The sequence below is a fragment of the Eupeodes corollae genome, chromosome 3 (assembly GCF_945859685.1).
Source record: "Eupeodes corollae chromosome 3, idEupCoro1.1, whole genome shotgun sequence".
Lineage (NCBI taxonomy): Eukaryota > Metazoa > Arthropoda > Insecta > Diptera > Syrphidae > Eupeodes > Eupeodes corollae.
Window position 1 is genome coordinate 49,677,343 of NC_079149.1, and position 18,907 is coordinate 49,696,249.

Genomic DNA, 18,907 nt, shown 5'->3' on the forward strand with positions numbered 1-18,907 from the left:
TTAGAACTGATGGACTCACCTCTTCGAGAATTGAGACTGTCTGTCGACAATCGGGCATCCGTGACGCAAAAGTCGACGTCGTCGGTGAATTATAATCATCTCTGGTTTCTTCGACGAAATCTGCGATTCCTATTAGAACAGGCATTTTTGCAGAGTAAAATAATCACGTCCGTTTGAGATACGAATTCTTATTTTTTCTTTCTTTGTATTTATTTATTTATATTTTCACTTTGGGAGACTGCTTTTTGAGAACTTTCACTGTGTACACACACCGAATCCACAACTACCCGAAGAAGTTACCACCGACACAATACAAAAAAAAAAACAATACCACTGAGAAGAATATTCACACAAAATCAATGAATGAATCAAATGATTAAAACCATTCTGTTCTTTTTGGAATTTCGTATTTAGGTACCAAGATTCTTCTTTTTGATGAATTAAATTAAGCCTACGTTGACCACCAAAGCACCACGGAGAACATCTTCAACAGGGATAACGAACAAAAAGCAAGCAACCCAATAATAACAACAACAATGATGACGACGACGACAGCCACGACGGATTCGGATTCATGGATTCATGAATTCATCACCATCGCCGAACACCACCACACTACGACGACAACGACGACCAACAAATAATTTTGGAGTAGAGAAAATTGTTGACACCCATTTTTCTGCGATCGCAATTTACTGGCAATATTCAGATAGGTACACAAAACAGTTTTCGAATACGAAATATATGAAAATAATCTTTCTTTTTTTTAATTCGATCCGATTATCCGATTTTTTTATTTAACAAACCACAATTTCTATAAACACAAAAAAAGAAACTCATTGAAGATCCCTGGGCGCGCGTCAGTGGTCTGGCCAGTGGAATAGGAATTAGGAATAGTGAAAAAGAAAAAATTACTCTGCACTCTGGTGATTGGTGTTTGGTGGTGGTTTTTCGTATCTTTTTGGTTTTTTATTTTTCCGAGATGCACAAGGCCTAGAGCTGTGGTGTCAAACTTTCCCGAGTAAACAGCAAATAATTTTACAACGCATTTTGATGGAATTCAATTTTGGCGTCTAAAAAAATTTTTATTTAAAATTTTCAAAAATAGATTCACAATAATTGTAGAACTTTAGTTAATAATTTAAATTTGTAATTGTTTTTTTCTTTATAATTCGAATGGAAAACGGAAAAATTAATATTTCTCGTTTCGTTTTTCTGTACAGAGAAGAAGTCGAACAACTCGCAATTCAGATTCACACAAACGTCCTTCCGAAAAGGCCATCGACATAAATTTGCTGAATGCAAACGTCAAGAAGGAAGGAGAATGCAAAATGGGAGTCAGCGGAAAAAGAGTGACAGATGGTGCTGCTTGAGGTAGTGATGGGCAAAGTGAAATTTTACTCGTTAGTTGACGATTACACTAATCGATTTTTCTTTCATAAAAAAACATAAAGGGTCATATTCATAGATGTTTGCTAAAGTATTGCTAAGTTGTTATTAAGCTAGTCCAGAGTTTAGACTATTTATAAATAACTGTAAACCTAGGTTTAGGGCATAACCTGTGGTTTAAGTATAAACATATGCACTGCTGTGTTTAAGTAGTTATTATCACAGACAAATGTCATATTTGATTTTTGTTTGTGAATTGAAATGCTGAAAAGTCCAGAAAATTGGAGAAGATAAAGAAACAGGAGGATAAAGAAACAGTCACATTTAAAAGATATATGTAGGAGGATAAAGAAACAATCAAATTTATTTTATATTATTATTATTTTATACATCCAATCTCTGATATGCAGAGCTCAAGATACCTATGTTTGTTTTTTAAATTTTAGGCTTAGGCTAGGCACGCACGTCGCACATGCAACGTTTAGTTTCGAAACTGTTTAGTTTCTTAATTGAGCACTATAGACGTACATATATGAGAGTCCACGCACATGAAGAAACCATTCTGTCGCCCATTCGAGCAACTTTTTAGTTTGTGTTTTGACATAAACTAGACGATCACCTCGAACCAATTCTTTAGTTTGTGTCACAAGGAATTATAGTTAACTGCGCGGACATTCAACTAAATCGTTGAAAAATATTCTGTAAGTACAAGAGACAAAATTTAGTCAAGGTGAATAAATGTTTCCTGTGTATTGGTTTATTTCATTGTCTACTTTCGGATTTGCTTATGTGCGCGCTGTTTGAGCAACTAACGATCGAACAAGTTGCATGTGCGCACCTAGCCTTAGATTTGTATTTTCCGTGTTGATTATTTATTGGGCTCCTGCTCCCAAAGTTCATCATAAGCAACATCTTGGAAGCCTTCATTTAGAAGACCCCTTTGTTTGCTCCCTAAAAATGAAAAATGTTTTATTAGCTTCTGTACAGCTTTAAGGATCGATTGACATGGGTGTGCTTCCAATTTCAAGTTTAAAAACAGAACCATTTACTCCCGCACAATCATAATAGTATTGCAAGCACCCCCTTAAAAATGCTTACAAAAGAATCAGCTGAATTACACCTGTCACACGGCACGTTTGTCAAAATGTGATATTACTGCCAACTTCATAATAGAAAAAGTAAAAAACCACCATCCACTCACAAGTTAGGAACAGTTTTTTCAATCCCCTCCTCACAATTTTGTGTTAAATCGCATCGTGAAATAGAAATTCAACTAATTTGCAACTAAATTTCATTTCACTAGCATAAACAAATTAATATTTCACAACAAAAATTCTCGCATTCTTTCCCAAACCAATAAAACTATCGAAAAATTCTTATCAGTTTCCATTTTCATCAAGGACAAGCGACGAGGTGTTTCATTTCGACAAATTGAAGTAGTTAGCAGAACAAAAAAGAAAAAGATACAACGATATGAGTGCCAACAACACGAACAATCGGCGAAAGAAATCCAACTCAACATCATCGAATGCAGATAATCCTGATAACGCTTGTGTTGTTTGTTTCAAGAATGTTGAAATCTATTCAATTGGAGAATGTGATCATCCAGTTTGTTACGAATGCTCAACCCGGATGAGAGTTCTGTGTAAACAACAGGAATGTCCCATTTGCAGACAAGGATTGGAAAAGGTAAGGTGAACCTTTAAAACCTCGATCGTTGATACTAGACTATGAAAAATGTTTGATATAGTAAGCTTTGGAGGTTATTTCGAAGCTTGTTTTTGTTTTCTCATCAAGAAATCTAATGAGGATAAAAAAGAGTCCCAAAGGAAAATTGTTCTGAATAAAAAAACTATGCTAAATTTATGTTGACATTGCTAATCATTAGTAAAAGACTCATATTACTCACCCATCGTTTGCTAATGTAAGCATTCATTAAAGTGCCAGCTACTTAATTACTGGTATTTTAATCAAGTTGACAAATGTGTCCTGAAATACCTGTATTTTTTCATAATTCTATAAATAGATTTTTAAATATGATAAAAATATTCCACAAACCTACTTAGAGTAAAAACAAGAGAACAAAAATGTCTACAAAGCGAAACTTGTGATATGTTCAATTTATGAGATTTGACACTTGTAGGAGAGAAAATATCAAAACATAAAAGAAAACTTCTCTTTTTCAGGATCTCGAAAAAAAGCGCTGAAACTAAAGGACTAAAAAGTAACAAGTTCAATCTAATAATATCCTAAGTCTTAGAAGGCACAAATTTAAACTTTTAAGAATCTCTTAGAATACTCAAAAAGTGAAACTTTATGATATTTTATTCACAAATTGTTTTTCAATTAGTTCTTTATTTTATCTAGTCGAAAAAATAATATTGCATTAGCAGCTACAACGTACCTTATTTACTCCTAGTCTAGTTATTAATCAAGAAGAAAATGGAAAAGAATTGGTGACAAATTATCAAATTTTATACCAAATTTATGTATCTGAAGTACCTCAGGGTTCTATAAAAGGACCACTTTTGTTCTAAATTTACTAAATCGAATCAAAAATGTTATGATTTTGACTTCTGTTAAAGTGTTGAACGTTATTAACGATAAAAGATCATTTAAAATAAAACAACGCATTACTTAAAATCTTACCAAATGGGACCCATCCCCATGGTCGAGTTACTTATGTATGTTTGTCGTAAGGCTGATTTTCCGAATTTGACGATTGAACGTGTCGTTCTAAAAGTGTTATTGTTCCATATTTTTTCTAAGATGCCTATGAGCAGGAGACGTTTCCTGATCGCTTTTTAACTTTTTGATGTTAAAAATCGTCCATTATGGTTCACTAGTGATGTTAAAGGTTTCGTTAGGGAACGTGACCAAGCTTGTAAGCAAAAAACAAAATTCCGCGAAGCAAAAGGCAGTTTCTAAGCTTATAGATTAGATCATTCTAAGGCAGATACAAATTCTGGAATAACTTGAAAAGTATTAGAATCTGTAAACAAAGAAGTTTGAGTCTCAACAACGTCGATCTTAATGAATTCAATAACGATTACACTTCAATCACTTTGCCTATCTAGAAATCTCTACACAATTCCAACATAATTCTGAGCCCTCTGGTGATAACGGTTTTAGCTTCAGTGATGTTGACGAAATAGATATGTTAAAAAGTTGTATTTTACTTAAATCGATCTCAGTATATAAAAAGCTCTCACATTCTGTCTTTGCCAAAGTCATTTGTTGTGAAGTGCTACTAAACAAAAAATCTCTAGAAGAACGTTTATTAAGGTTGAATTGTTTGAGGGGAGGAATTCAACTGGGTATTTTGCTGGAGCATTGTTTATGAAAATAGCGTTAAAATAATAACAGGCATGAAACCTAAAAGTTTCAGTTAAACAAAGGTCTTCTATCATTTTTAGAGCTCTTTTTTGAAATCTGTGCAAGAGATTGAGGTGAGTTTTTGGAGCACCTCCAAACAAATGTATCGCTATGTTTTATTTAGTATTACTCTCGAAATCGAATGACACTGAATGACCCTTTACCTAAACTACCCTTTTCATTCAAAACGTATTCACTTTAGACTTATTTAAATGACCTTCAAAATCAAATGGGGTAGCGCAACAATCCGTTGTGAACCAGGGCCTAGTGACTTACAACTCTCAACCATTCCTGTGTGCGAGTACTGTTGTCAGGAATGGAATTAAATGACCTTATTTGAGTCAAACAAATTGAAAAACTCCCTTAACTCAAGAAATAATTTCTATATTTCTGAATCGTCCTTTTAATGAAGCAAGTGGCCTTCAACGTATATTGTGGACTATTCAGCCATTCACATTTAGTTGAAAGAAATAGAGCATGCAACTGACATACAAGAAATTGAATGGCAATAAATAAAAACTTCGATATTAATAAAATAAGTTTGCGACTTAATTTATTAATTATAGTTTTAAAAAATAGAGTATATTAGTAATAAGCTCTCCTTTCACTTTCCAAAAAATGTATACTTAACAACAAATGTGTACAAACATAAGAACAATAATTTATGCTATATATTTATAATTTCAGGTAGTTTTTACGTATGACAAACTGACATATCGTGAATTGGAAGCCAAAAATCGATCTGAATACTTTAATACAGAGTATAAAATCTGCTTCTACACAAGACCAATTCAACAAGCATTTTTCCAACTTTTAGATCATCCATGTCCTAAGTATGTTTATTTTTGTGAATTATTACAGCTTTGAAAAAATAAATAAATCACATTTTAAACCCAACCAAAAAGGTGCGATCATCCTGTATTTCGAACATTTGCATCCCTCCGTGAACACGTCGAACATGAACATGGTCACTTCTATTGTGATTTGTGTACTGATAATTTGAAAATATTTTCTTTTGAACGTCGATGCTATTCGAAGGATGAATTAATGTTGCATCGTCGCAAAGGCGACCCAGATAACAAATCACATCGTGGACATCCGTTGTGTGAGTATTGTGACAAACGTTATCTAGATCGTGACGAATTGTTTCGTCATTTGCGACGTGAACATTACTTTTGCCACTTTTGTGATGCCGATGGATGTAACGAGTTTTATAAGTAAGAAACTTTTATGATACTTATGTAAGGCGGTATTTAAGAAGAGAAAAATATTTATCATTTTTAAGGGATTATAATGCACTGCGTAAACATTTCCGTAAAGATCATTACTTCTGCGAAGAAGGTAAATGTGCTACTGAAGAATTTACGGGTGCATTTCGCACAGAGATTGATTACAAGGCTCACGTTGCGAATGTTCACGGAAAATCATTCAACAAACAACAAGCTAAACAAGCTCGTACTCTTCAATTGGAGATAACATTGGGACCACGGGGACGTTCAGGTCAAACGGAACCCCACATAGCAAACCTGCGTTCAAGAGGGTACAACATATTACGGTTTTTCTTGTTACTTCATTTAATATACATTTTTTAATAGCCATAATGATAACGAAGTAGAGCAACAACCTGAACCCACTCATTCAACTTATACTCAACGGGCTCCACAAATTGATGCACGAAACGAACAAGATTTCCCTTCTCTGGGTAATGGAACGCCGGCTTTAAGTCTTCTACCTTTGCCTATGGGACTTCGGGCTAAATTAGGCTCAGCAGGTCTAGCCAGAACAAAAGAGAACTTTCCTGCATTAGGTGGCGCTGAAAGTGGTGGTGGTAATAAATTAATGCAATATTATTTTCTTCCAAATCACAAATGAAAATATCTTCAATTTTGTAGGTGCTGGACCATCGGCAAGTCGTCCCAAACAAAATTCAATTAGTTCGGTTATTAAGAAAAATCCGTCATCAACTCCCACTGGCATGTTGATCCATGTTTCAAATCGTCCAAGCACAAGTTCCGGTGGTGCGACCAGTAAAAAGCCCAATCACTCAAACAAAAAAGATTTCCCCTCTTTGCCGGGCTCATCAAAAGCAGCAGCACATGCAGCTTTCCGAGAGGATATGATTGCATCCAATTCTAACATTAATTATGACAATGTATCAGCCAAGCACCGTTCTTTGATGGATGACTACGTTTCAGTGGCGAATCCGAATAATTTTCATAAATTACAACTTGTGCAGAAAGAAGCCGAGGAGGCTAAAGCCAAGAAAGCTGCATTCGAAGCAAGTGCTCCGAAATTGGATTCGATAGCTTTTCCGGCCCTTTCAATGGGCAGTAAGGCACCTGCGCCAGCGCAACCAAGTTGGACAAAGTCTCAAAAGCAACAACGTGAAGCTGAGAATCGCAAGTCTAAGGTTGCACCAGCTCCACTTTTGAATATGAATGCAAAGCAAAAAAATTCCAAGTACAATGTGCAAAATGGGAATAGTGGCAATAATAGCAATAGCAACAACAACAACAATAACACATCTACGGAAAACCAAAACAGCAATAAAAAAGAGAAGAAGAACAAAAATGCTGGCACGGAGGGCAAGAAATCCCCTGGAGCGCCACCTCCGCCGACATCCCATAACAATAAACATCAAAAGAAAGACAACAACAACGAAAACAAGCCCGCAAATGCAAATGCGAACCCAAGCGTGATTAAACCTGCACCAGTTGTTGCCAATGGAAATGTTAAAAACACCCAACAACAAGCACTTAATGAACAGGAATTAGGACCACGAAGAGTGGCTCCACCACCTGGTTTCTCGCCACTAATAAAACCTCCTCCCGGTTTCCAAAATGTTACCCTTAACTCGGTAGCCAAATCACCCAATAGCCTGACCTTCACCAGTTCAATGGGGGAGAGTTATAACATTGTTCCAACTCATAGCTACATGCAACCGCCAGAGGCTATCACTAGAAATCAGGTAATTTTATTTGTCCATCTTTTTTTTAAACTTAAAACAAACAAAGAAATTCTTACAACCATTATCACTTCTTATTTCCAGAAACTAGTCGGCCATTTTAAGGATGCCCTTAAAACGCCTGAGGCCTTAGAGGAATTTCGAAAAATATCTCAAAGATTCCGTGAAGGAGTTGTTAAATCTCAATCCTATTATGAGCATTGCCAAGCTGCGCTTAGAGATAGGTTTGGCATAATTTTCCCTGAACTCTTATCACTCTTGCCAGACATCAATAAACAACAGGTAAAATATAGATAAAAGAACGGAAAATGTGTTAAATATTATTATAATCTAATTGTAATTTGTAGGAGCTGTACCTAGTTCACTCACAGCGTTTAAAGTCCCTGCCCGGTGATCAAAAGAAATCAAACGATAAACTAGAAGTTTGCTCAACCTGCAAACAAGTTTTGCTGGTGTCCGATGCTGATAATCATTTTAAACTGCATGCCATGCGAGAAAGTTTTCCAACTCTTGGAAACTCCGATAACAAGGGAAATAATGCTTTAACTGCAAATCGAAAGTAATTTTATTTTAAATACAAAATATAGAAAAACAATTGGGATTATAATTTTCAAAAAATTAGGATATAAAACGAATCAATTTGTTTGGTGCTTTCAAAATTTTTAACAAAAATATTTACAATGGATACATAAATTTATAAGAATTTCCTTAATTGTTCTTATTACATTTTTTCAATTCCAATTAAATTCTTAAATTAGAATGAGATTGATTTGGATTTTAATTAAGTTTTCTGTTAAGTGTGGAATTTACTGTTTGGATTTTACAATCACACAAACATTTGCTCTTTAATGTAATTATTTAAATGTACACATAACATCTTAATGTATTGATGATGAGTAAAGAAAAAGAAAAGAGATTAAGTAAATAAAAGAAAAGTATTCACACGCAATTAAGTGTTTCCACTTCATAATTTTATGAATATATTTATATAATAAATTAACTAAAACATCAAAGTATATGTTGTGTAAAAGAGTCAGACTGTTTATAAAAAACCATAATTTTATATTTCAAAAAAGAAAACAAAAACTAAATCAAGAGAATAACCTATATATTATATATTTAAATGTATATTCACCAAATGAAATAAAACTCTTTGTACAAACTATCAACGTATTTCTTACATTATTTTTTTTTGTTTAATTAATGTTAATTTTAATCTACAAATAAGCATTAAAATTGTGTTTTTTAGGTTCATGGTTGGGATAACTTTAGATGCAGAGATTGAATTTGCTAAGCTTAACTATGAAAGCATTTTTTTTTTTCAATCGTTGAAATTCTATAGCGATCTAGAGAGTTTCGCAATAATAGATTTCGTTTTGAAAAGGTCGCTAATTGGACAGTTCTTACTTTTGAAGCTGTCATCTTTTGACACTTAACAAGTCAAAACTAGGCTATTAATAAAAACAAAACGATATAATGCACTGGAATTCAGCAGGTCCAGACGACAAAAAGGATTTGAAAGCAGGTAAGTTGACTGGAAAGTAAGTCAAGAAAAATCTTCCCCTATATGTCAAAATGTAATTTTAAATTCAACTGAAGGCTGAACTTTATTACTCCGTGATTATTTATTTTCTGCACAATTCTATTTAATATTTTATGTAAAAGGGTTGATGGTCAAATTGGAAAAGGAATAAGTAATATTTCTTTAAAATACAAAATACAAGGCGAGATGGAATTTTACCTTGCCTGATAAGTTTTTTTGTAGACAATTTTGTTTTTGGTGACATGACATACATACCTTTCTGTTTACAATGCAATAAGTAACAATAGATTTTGCTTCAAAAATACTTCTTAATTCATTAATGTTTTTAAATTAATGTTATAAATTTAAAAAATGATGTAAAATGATAAATTTGCACAGAAGTTTGCCTGGAAAGGGCTTCATTTGGTTAAATGCTGTCTAATTGAATCATTTGTTCGTTAAATGTCAAATATTTCGTTTCGTAAAAATTTGATAAAGTTAATATTCAAAGATGTCAAAAATAAACAACCATTATATGAATAAATCGCTTTTCATGATTTACTCATTTTAGAACTATTCGGAAAATATCACAAACAAAAAAATGTAAGTAATACAAAAGCAAATTTAGGACCTATGACTAAACCACAGGCACGCAGGGTTTTTCACAGGCCTCTTACTGACTATGATATCATTTATCATTGGCCCTCGAGCGTTGAGAAGAAAGTTTGCTTTCACTTTTTTGATTTATTTCTTTTGTTTTTTTTTTATAAAACAAACTACAGAAGAGAAGACACTACTGGTAAGCAGATATACAGATTTTGAAATAAAACAAACAAAATTGTAATAAAAATACAGCTGTCAAAGCGCTTACGATATTAATTATTTATTTATCACAAAGATTGGGGTTACATTTCAAATTGCCTCATAAAAGTATATTGCTTTTAGCCAAAGGGGCATATTCATAGTCATATTTTAAACCCGAGTCTATTTGAGCTGTAGTCTAAATTTAACACATAGGTTTGACACAGCCAGCTGCTATTCATAAAGAATTTGCCAGCTCTGTTTAGTTAGAAACAGGTTTAATGCATATTCTGCCACCATTTTCACTTAAACCTACACAAAATGGCTTGTAGAGGGTAACAAAATAAATTGCGTTAGCTGCAGAGCCATACTCTTTGTAACCCTTTGAACTATTTTCTGTGCTGTTAGTTGAGAAATTTTATGAAGTCGGGCTGGTAGTTTTAAGACTTTCAAATAAAATGTCTCGTAACTTAATCAGTTTGTTTATTTTTGACGTTTAATAGATTGAGAAACAGCTTAAACATATGTTCCGTCGTGTATATTTTTTTAAACTCCAGATTATCTTTTTAAAATGGGTTTAAATTGTCTATGAATAACATAAACTGAAGTTTAATTTAACAAAGACAAAATCAGAACTTATCAAGGAACTATGAATATGACCCGATATGTCTAATATTTGTGAGAGAGGTTTAGCTAGTAAATCAACTTTTGATCTATGTACTATGCTTAAATTTAAATTTAGTTAAAATAAACTCTGAACGTATCCATTGAAACAATTGCATTGCTGAATGATGTTTCCTGGGTTAACATGTCAAGTTCTCAATTGTCAAAATTTGCCAAAACCAATTATAATGTTTGTATACAAAAAATAACATGGAAATAATTGTTCCTCTTATTTTTGTTTTGCTAAACTTAATTTATATTGGAAAAGTGCATAAATTATCGAATTAAAGTTATTTGATTGCAATGGCTGTTAATGAAATATGCCGACTGTGTTTGGAACATGGAAACGAATGTTTGGATATATTCCTTGACCCAGAAGGACCTTTCAAAATTTCCGATATTCTCGGTTATTATTCCATAATTGAGGTCGTAAATTTCTCATTAGATTAAGTTTTGTTTAAAAAGTAAAAGGGTTTATTTATTCCTTAGATAACTCAAGACGATGAAATATCCAATAAAATATGTTCCAAATGCTGGAGTCAGGTTAATGATTTTCATGAATTTTTCGTTCGAATACAAAAAATTCAAGAAAGTATAAATTCCATAATTTATGTGGATACAAAGAGCAGTGATGTTTATGAGGTAGTTTTGTCAAATGCATGTGATGATAATAATGCAGGAGATGATGAAAATATACAAACTAAAGAGGATGAAGATATTCTGCTATGCAATGCCCAAGGTAAGATCAAATTTTTTTTTTGAAATAAGTTGATTGAAAGAAGAATTAAATAAGATTGATTATATCCCAAGATTATTATGTTGAATGATGCCAAGCATCTTATTCCAACCAATCCCTTTGAAAACAAGTATAGAATTAAAAACCAGGGTCTCTATTGTTTTGTTAACATCTCCCTTTCACCTTTTAAGACTACATTATTCCTAATTTGTGTGCTGACAACATTAAATTTGTCCTTGTAAATATAAACTAAAGTATGACCTACTTGTTCTACTAGAATTAAATCTCCTAATGCTATTATAAGCAATTAGTGTCCTACAAGAATTTCCTTATCCTTTTGCTGTTTATAATTGTCGTAATTAAATATCCTTCCCATGCGTGTTCGCGTAATAATAGTTTTGAACCGTTGATGACGTTTTAAAACCTTTAAGCCACTCATCAAAGTCTGTTTTTTCTATCGAAATTCATAAGCAAACAAAAATACTCATTATTCCATACATCCTAAGGTTTGATGCTGGTATTCCGTTAAATAAACATTTTGATTCGCTAGTCATAGTATAGTAGGATAAAAAATCGAACCAACGTTCAAATTTTCATAAATATAAAATTGACCCAATTTAAAATAAATTAATTCATTTTTCATCACTAGTTTCATGTTATCATCAAGAACAATATTCAAACTTAGTCTCTTTCAACAGATTTGTCAAAAAATGCGATCAACAATACTTCCCAGGAAAAACCTGTAATCAATAATGATGCCAAAGGTGTTCCCGTAGAAAACAAGGAAACATCACAAAGTTGGGACAAAACCTCTTCGATCAAAAGAAAGATAAGAAAAAATCGAAGAAAATCCACAGACAAAGAAGATACCCACGAAAAGTTGATAAATTCTTTCTTTGAGCTCTCCTGTGAACTATGCAAAGAGAATTTTGACTGTTGTACAAAATTGTTTGATCATTATGAAAGCCAACACAAGATTCGGGGTTATTTAACATGTTGCGAAATAAAATACTTTAAGATAATCAAAATAGCAGAACATGTTTTAAGGCATAAAAACCCAGATATGTTTAAGTAAGATGTTTGTGCTTCATTCTAAATGAGAACAAAATTAACTAACAGCTCTTTTTTTGTTGTTCTAGGTGTTCAAAATGTTCTCTAGATACAGTTTTTCCAGATAAAAAGCAACTAGAAGCCCACATGTTAACTCACTTGGAGCCTCATTCGAGTATATTTCAATGTGAAAATTGTGAAAAGACTTTCTTAAAGAAATACCGTTATGAACAACATAGACTTACCCACCTTAGTCCTGATGAAAAGAAGTACGTGTGTCAGGATTGTGGAAAACCGTAAGTTTATTAGTTATGAAAGACTGCACAGATAATTTAACAATTCCAGTTTTTTTAAAGCTATGCGACTGAATCCCTTCTGCGTGTTCATGTACGAGTAGTTCATTTGAAATCTTACGCACATGTCTGTGAGATTTGCTCGAAAGTCTTCAAAAGTCGAGTTTTCTTTGAAAAGCACCAACTCGAGCATATGGGACAGTCGCTGCCTAAAATTCAGTGTCAAATATGTAAAACCTGGATGAAAAATGAGCACACGATGCGAGCTCATCGTAGACTGCATGAAGACGAAGGAACCGTCCACGAATGTGATGTGTGTGGAAAAACTGGACCATCGAGGAATTCTATTTTAAAACATAAGCGTTATGTTCATTTGAGTGAGAGAACATTTAAATGTACAACTTGTCCGAAAGCCTTCAAAAGAGCTGTTTCACTTAAAGTAATAATATGAAAATATTTTAATTATATTAATAAACATTTAAAATAATTGCAGGAACACATGACCTTACATACAGGCGAAATTCTTTACAAGTGTACATTTTGTACAAAAACGTTCAATTCTGGTGCAAATATGTTTGCTCACAAGAAAAAGATGCATTTTAATGAATGGAAATTGGAAAAGGATAAAATAAATAGTTAGAAAATAATATGAACGCTGTGTTTTTTTTAAATTGATTAGGTCGAACAATTGTGACTCCTTCTCTACAGTGGTCAAGGTATGTATATGTATTCTGTTTACGAGGATAGAGAAAGGAACTACCTAAAAATAAACAATCTTTTAGTTTAATTCCTATTTTTTCTTCGATTGTTAAAAATATCATTGGAAAATTCGTTTCGCTGGATTTTCGTTGACAAAATTAAGAGTAAAATGCAAGCAAGATATTACGGTTCAATCTTTCCATATGCTTCCCACTGGCATTATAGTTCTAATTTCAAGAGCTTTGTTTCAAATTTCCCAAGTGTCAGTGAAATTGATGAGATCTTTCAGTTTAATATAAATATGAACTAAAATGTATGAACTACAGAAAGTAATTTATCTTTCAATGGGGTTTATGGGGTTTAAATCAATATAAATTTGTATAAACAAATTTATATCTGTTAGTTGGACTGGTGTGGAACGAATTCCATTGGGCCACGAAAAATTATTTTTTTTGTAATCTAATATCTTAATTTGACAATGAAAAACTTCTTAAATGATAGTTCTTTTATTCCATGCAATTGATTGAACATTATCATGATACACGATGACATCATTACGCTTCTGCAATCGTTTGATAAAGCCGGATGTTTTCACAAAAATTGACACATATCTGCAGTTTTGTTAAAAAAATGTGATGGGACGAAAAGACTGGGAGTGACTGTTTGGCATCTTTAAAATGGTAGAAATGTCGAAATTGACATTTAACTCCATCGCATTCTATTCATCTGATTCTGTCATTGATGTGTATACGAGTATTTGGCTTTATGATATGTATATTTTATGTCTTTAAACTAGAAGTTATTTCTCGTAAGATTACTTAAGATTTTTAAGATTTTCTTTCGGGAAACAATTTTTTCCATCGACTTCCCCGTTTTCTATTGAATTATATGTTGTTGTTCAAACAAAACGCGATAGAGGACAGCTGTAAAAAATGGAACGTGACTGTCAAATTGACGTTTTTGATTTTTACAAAGAAGGCGACGGTCAAACGTCAAAATAGAAAGGAACAAAATAAATAAGGAAAGAGAAAAGAAAAAATTTTTGCTGTTTAAAAAGAATTGTTGGATTCTTATGCTGAATTATTTCTTGTTATAGTTAACTACAAAAGCAAATAAAAAAAGAGTTACCTTGAAGTTCAAAGCTGGGTTATTAGAACTCCAAATGGTGACCGCGTTCTGTTTGACTCAAATTCAATACAATGAGAAAATAAAAATGAGAAAAATGTCACAGCTTAGAGGGGAAATATCACGCATAATTGAATTATTCTATAAATAAGTTGTTCGCTTTAGCTTTAATGCAAACCGATGATTTATGTCTTTATTACGGTGTTTTTGGACAGGACTTAAATTTGACACTTCACTTAATTCTTCATCCGATTTTCTATAATCTGCATTTTTCTCTCTCTATCTATCCAGTGTGATTTTATTATTTTGCATCCTCTTTATCTGCAGACTTCAAAGTGCAGATATCATAATCTGCTTGTAGCCGATTTGGAAAAACAAATACCAAACTTATAATTCATGAAATATTTTTTTACAGAAAATACTTTTGTATCAGATGTTCATAACAAAATAAGACAAATAGTTATAATTATAGCTAAAACAAAGTTTAATAACCTTGAATACTAAGTTCAATAAAGTTGTTATCATCTGAAGTTTCGTATTTGTTTTACAATTGATACAATGTCAATCTTATAGTTACTTATTTAGCATTAATAGGTGAGGGCCTTACAATAGAATATGAAATAAATGTACATTTTCCCTGAACGCCAAAATAAACCAAAGTTTTTCGTAACGTCAACGTAACATGATGTAATTAAAATCGGTTTAACGGGGCTTCACACAAAAAAAAACACAAGAAAAAAACCAACATTTCTAAACTCATGTAAAATCTTTCTTTTCGAAGACGAAAGATTTTATTTTAAGCGTTAACAAAACTTTCTGTGAATTGAACACAAAAATTAAAGAAATATCAACAAGAAAAAACTCATAAATTATGGGAGACTATGAAGAAGATTGGGACAATGATAATGGAACATCATCGTCGAATAACTATTCTTCCAAATCGTACAATAGCGCTCCTCAGCGTTCAAGTCAACAAAACGGTAATCGGCGTATTGGAGGCTACAATGACGACCATCGTTCATCCACATCCAGATCGAATGATTACCAACGTCGAGAACGTGACGACGACCGCGGAGGTTATCGTGGTGGCGGTGGCAGTAATGATTACTCGGATCGCAGAAGGGATCGAAATGATAGAGGAGGAGGCGACAGAGAAAGAGATTGGAATGATAGAGGAGGAGACCGCAATGATAGAGGTGGGGACCGCAATGACAGAAGAGGAGACCGCAGTGACAGAGGTGGCGGCGGTGAAGGACGATATGAAAGAAGCGACAGAAATGACCGGGACTACAACCAAAGCCGGTCCTCCGCTCAGTGTTCCGAGGAAATTTCGATTTCTTCGAACGATATCGGTGCGATTATTGGACGCGCTGGAGCCAACATTAAGCGCATTCAGTCGGACTTCTCTGTTCGTGTGAATATCGATAGGAATTCCAACACAGCAACTGTGTCCGGCGACAGTCAGACTTCCGTCGATGATGCTGTTAAGTTTATTAACAAACAGATCGATAGTGCCCCTGAGAGCTCAGGAAGAGGCGGTGGTGGGGGTGGTAGTGGAGGATACAAGCGCACCGAACGCTCCGAAGAAATCAAATTTGTTTGTGGATATGGTGTCGAAGATCCAGTCGATGACAGTCCTGTCACCATTGATTGGGATAAACTCAATAAAAACGCGGTAAGTTCTGCTCTGAGCACATGGTTTGGCAATTCTTTTTCTTGCCTCCAATTTTAACAAATGAAGGATTTATGTACTCAATTTTTACTATAACTCATTATTTTTAGGAAGAAGAACGTGCCAAACGTTGGGCTAAGTGTCCAAAACTTATCAAAAAGTTCTACGAAGAATCGCCAGAGGTGGCAAACTGCTCTGAAGAAGAAATTGCCCGAATCAGATCGGAGAACAACAACACCACCGTCGACAGGTTGTTCAAGGAAAATGCCGATTCGTCTGATCCTATTCCAAATCCAGTGTGGAAGTTCGAGCAGTGTTTTGGCAAATATCCTGACTTAATGGATGAAATCCGCAAACAGGTAACTTCATTGCCCAAAATCTTTGTCTTCTTCAATTTTATTTTAATCCAATTTGCTATTGTAAAGGGTTTTGAAAAACCATCGCCTATTCAATCGCAAGCTTGGCCGGTTTTACTTCGCGGTGAGGATATGATTGGTATTGCCCAAACCGGAACTGGCAAGACTTTGGCTTTCTTGCTACCGGCTATGATACACACAGAATACCAACCGATACCGAGATCTGAACGAGGAGGACCAAATGTCCTTGTGTTGGCACCAACTCGAGAGTTGGCCCTACAAATTGAGAAGGAAGTCGGAAAGTACTCTTTCCGTGGCATGAAAGCGTAAGTGTAGAATATAAATATTCAATTCTTAGATTCTGGTTGATTCATCTTCTCCACTCAGGGTATGCGTTTATGGTGGTGGTGATCGCCGTGCTCAAATCGGAAATATTGAATCGGGTGTTGAAATTATTATCGCAACACCTGGTCGTTTGAACGATTTAGTTCAAGCCAATGTTATCAATATCAATAGTATAACATTCCTAATTCTGGACGAAGCCGATCGCATGCTGGACATGGGCTTCGAACCCCAAATTCGTAAGGTCTTACTGGACATCCGTCCTGATAGACAGACTGTGATGACAAGTGCCACTTGGCCGCCAGGAGTTCGTCGTTTAGCACAAAGTTACATGAAGAATCCCATTCAGGTTTGTGTTGGAACCTTAGATCTGGCAGCTGTACATTCAGTGTCACAAGTAATTGAGATCATGGACGAAGATGATAAGAGTTATAGGGTAAGTAGTTTTTCAATTCAGCCTCATTCTTTGATTAATTTTGAAATGTTCATTTTTCCTTAAAGATTCGAGAATTCATCAGAGCAATGGAACCTCATGACAAGGCAATTATATTTTGTGGTAAGAAAGTACGAGCTGATGATTTGTCCAGTGATCTATCGTTAGAAGGTGTTATGTGTCAATGTATTCATGGATCTCGAGATCAAGTAAGTCAACTATACTTAAATCCTTTTTTTTTCAAATTTAAACTAATTTATTTTTTGAAAATTCAAGGCTGACAGAGAACAGGCTATCGCTGATATATCCTCTGGAGAGGTAAAGATTCTAATTGCAACAGATGTGGCATCGAGAGGATTAGATATTGAAGATATAACGTAAGTTCTTTGTTTTTGTGTTCCTCGAGATCTTGATGTTACATTTTTCTTATCTTAGCTATGTTGTGAACTTTGATTTTCCACGCAACATTGAAGAATACGTCCATCGTGTGGGCCGTACAGGAAGAGCTGGCAGAAGGGGTACTTCACTAAGTTTTCTTACACGATCCGATTGGGGATCAGCTAAGGAACTAATTGACATTCTCGAAGAAGCCGAACAAGAAGTGCCTGATGAACTCCGGGAAATGGCTCGACGATTCCAGGTTATGAAAGAGAAAAGAGCCAATGAAATGGAATCGTTTGGTGGTCGAAGCGGTGGTAGAGGAGGCGGAGGTGGTGGCCGATTTGGAGGTGGCGGCGGCGGTGGAGGATATGGTGGTGGTGGCGGTGGATATGGCGGTGGTGGCCGTAGTGGTGGAGGAAGAAATAGGTATGTTTGTTTATTTTTTACTTTTGATATTAAAATTTTACATTTGTTTCATTTGCGCAGGTATTAAGTGCTGAATGAATCTGGATTTGTTGTTTCTTTTTGTTTTGTTGAGATGACACAAGTATTGGATTAAATATATTTGCATTTTCCTCTTATTATTTTTTTTCAATGATTCAACCATAAAACAAATCAAATAAAGGTTTTATATTTTAAAGTTATTAAAACCTAAATATATGAAGTTTGCTAAAAACATAAGTTTTTCTTAGGCTTTTTATTTACTTTAAACTTGCTGCTTCACTTTTTTTAATCACTTGAAAATTGTAGGTGTGTTCTTAACAATACTTTTGTGGATCAGCGTTAATGGGGTTCTTGTTAAAATTGCACTCAAAATGTACATCTCAGCTATCAGCGCATACATGTGGACATTACAATGGCGTGTTTGTTTTGCCACAACCGTCAACCATATAATCTAATTTAACTGAAACTGCCAAACTCGTCCTTTTTTGCAGTATAACGGTGGAAAATTAGGAAAGGTTTTGAACAATTTAACTGAACCTTTTGATGTAAAAAAAGGCTTTAGATAAGGTGATGCGCTGTCATGTGACTTATTTAACATCTTCCTTTAAAGAATAGTCTAGAGTTGCTACGTCAACACTAGAGTCACCTTCTTCCAAAAGTC

The 18,907-nt window shown here is 34.1% G+C and overlaps 4 protein-coding genes across 5 annotated transcripts in view; 3 read left to right on the forward strand and 1 right to left on the reverse strand.

The window, feature by feature from the left end:
• Positions 1–1,441, reverse strand: part of LOC129952926 (arfGAP with SH3 domain, ANK repeat and PH domain-containing protein) — a 61,322-nt gene extending 59,881 nt beyond the window's left edge. The window contains exon 1 of one of the 2 annotated variants that reach the window (XM_056065897.1): positions 20–1,441. In XM_056065897.1, the coding sequence (XP_055921872.1) occupies positions 20–145 (126 nt within the window). In that variant the 5' untranslated portion in view covers positions 146–1,441. The remainder of the gene's footprint in view (positions 1–19) is intronic. The other variant, XM_056065898.1, reaches the window with a different exon arrangement.
• A 1,116-nt stretch (positions 1,442–2,557) lies between these two features.
• LOC129950296 (E3 ubiquitin-protein ligase ZNF598) lies at positions 2,558–8,894 on the forward strand. The gene is made up of 8 exons (XM_056062193.1): positions 2,558–3,078; positions 5,452–5,597; positions 5,670–5,981; positions 6,050–6,304; positions 6,360–6,592; positions 6,657–7,732; positions 7,814–8,011; positions 8,077–8,894. Exons 1-8 carry the CDS (start codon positions 2,863–2,865, stop codon positions 8,290–8,292), a joined length of 2,652 nt encoding a protein of 883 aa, XP_055918168.1. The 5' UTR covers positions 2,558–2,862; the 3' UTR covers positions 8,293–8,894.
• Positions 8,895–10,899: 2,005 nt separating this feature from the next.
• LOC129950347 (transcription factor grauzone-like) lies at positions 10,900–13,447 on the forward strand. Its single transcript, XM_056062256.1, has 6 exons — positions 10,900–11,141; positions 11,205–11,454; positions 12,150–12,522; positions 12,591–12,797; positions 12,858–13,233; positions 13,288–13,447. The coding sequence occupies exons 1-6, from the start codon at positions 11,019–11,021 to the stop codon at positions 13,432–13,434; spliced, it is 1,476 nt and encodes a 491-aa protein (XP_055918231.1). The 5' UTR covers positions 10,900–11,018; the 3' UTR covers positions 13,435–13,447.
• A 1,881-nt stretch (positions 13,448–15,328) lies between these two features.
• Positions 15,329–18,483, forward strand: LOC129951211 (probable ATP-dependent RNA helicase DDX43). The gene is made up of 8 exons (XM_056063251.1): positions 15,329–16,293; positions 16,401–16,649; positions 16,716–16,972; positions 17,034–17,424; positions 17,490–17,630; positions 17,698–17,798; positions 17,857–18,228; positions 18,289–18,483. Exons 1-8 carry the CDS (start codon positions 15,490–15,492, stop codon positions 18,293–18,295), a joined length of 2,322 nt encoding a protein of 773 aa, XP_055919226.1. The 5' UTR covers positions 15,329–15,489; the 3' UTR covers positions 18,296–18,483.
• The last annotated feature ends 424 nt before the right edge of the window (positions 18,484–18,907 follow it).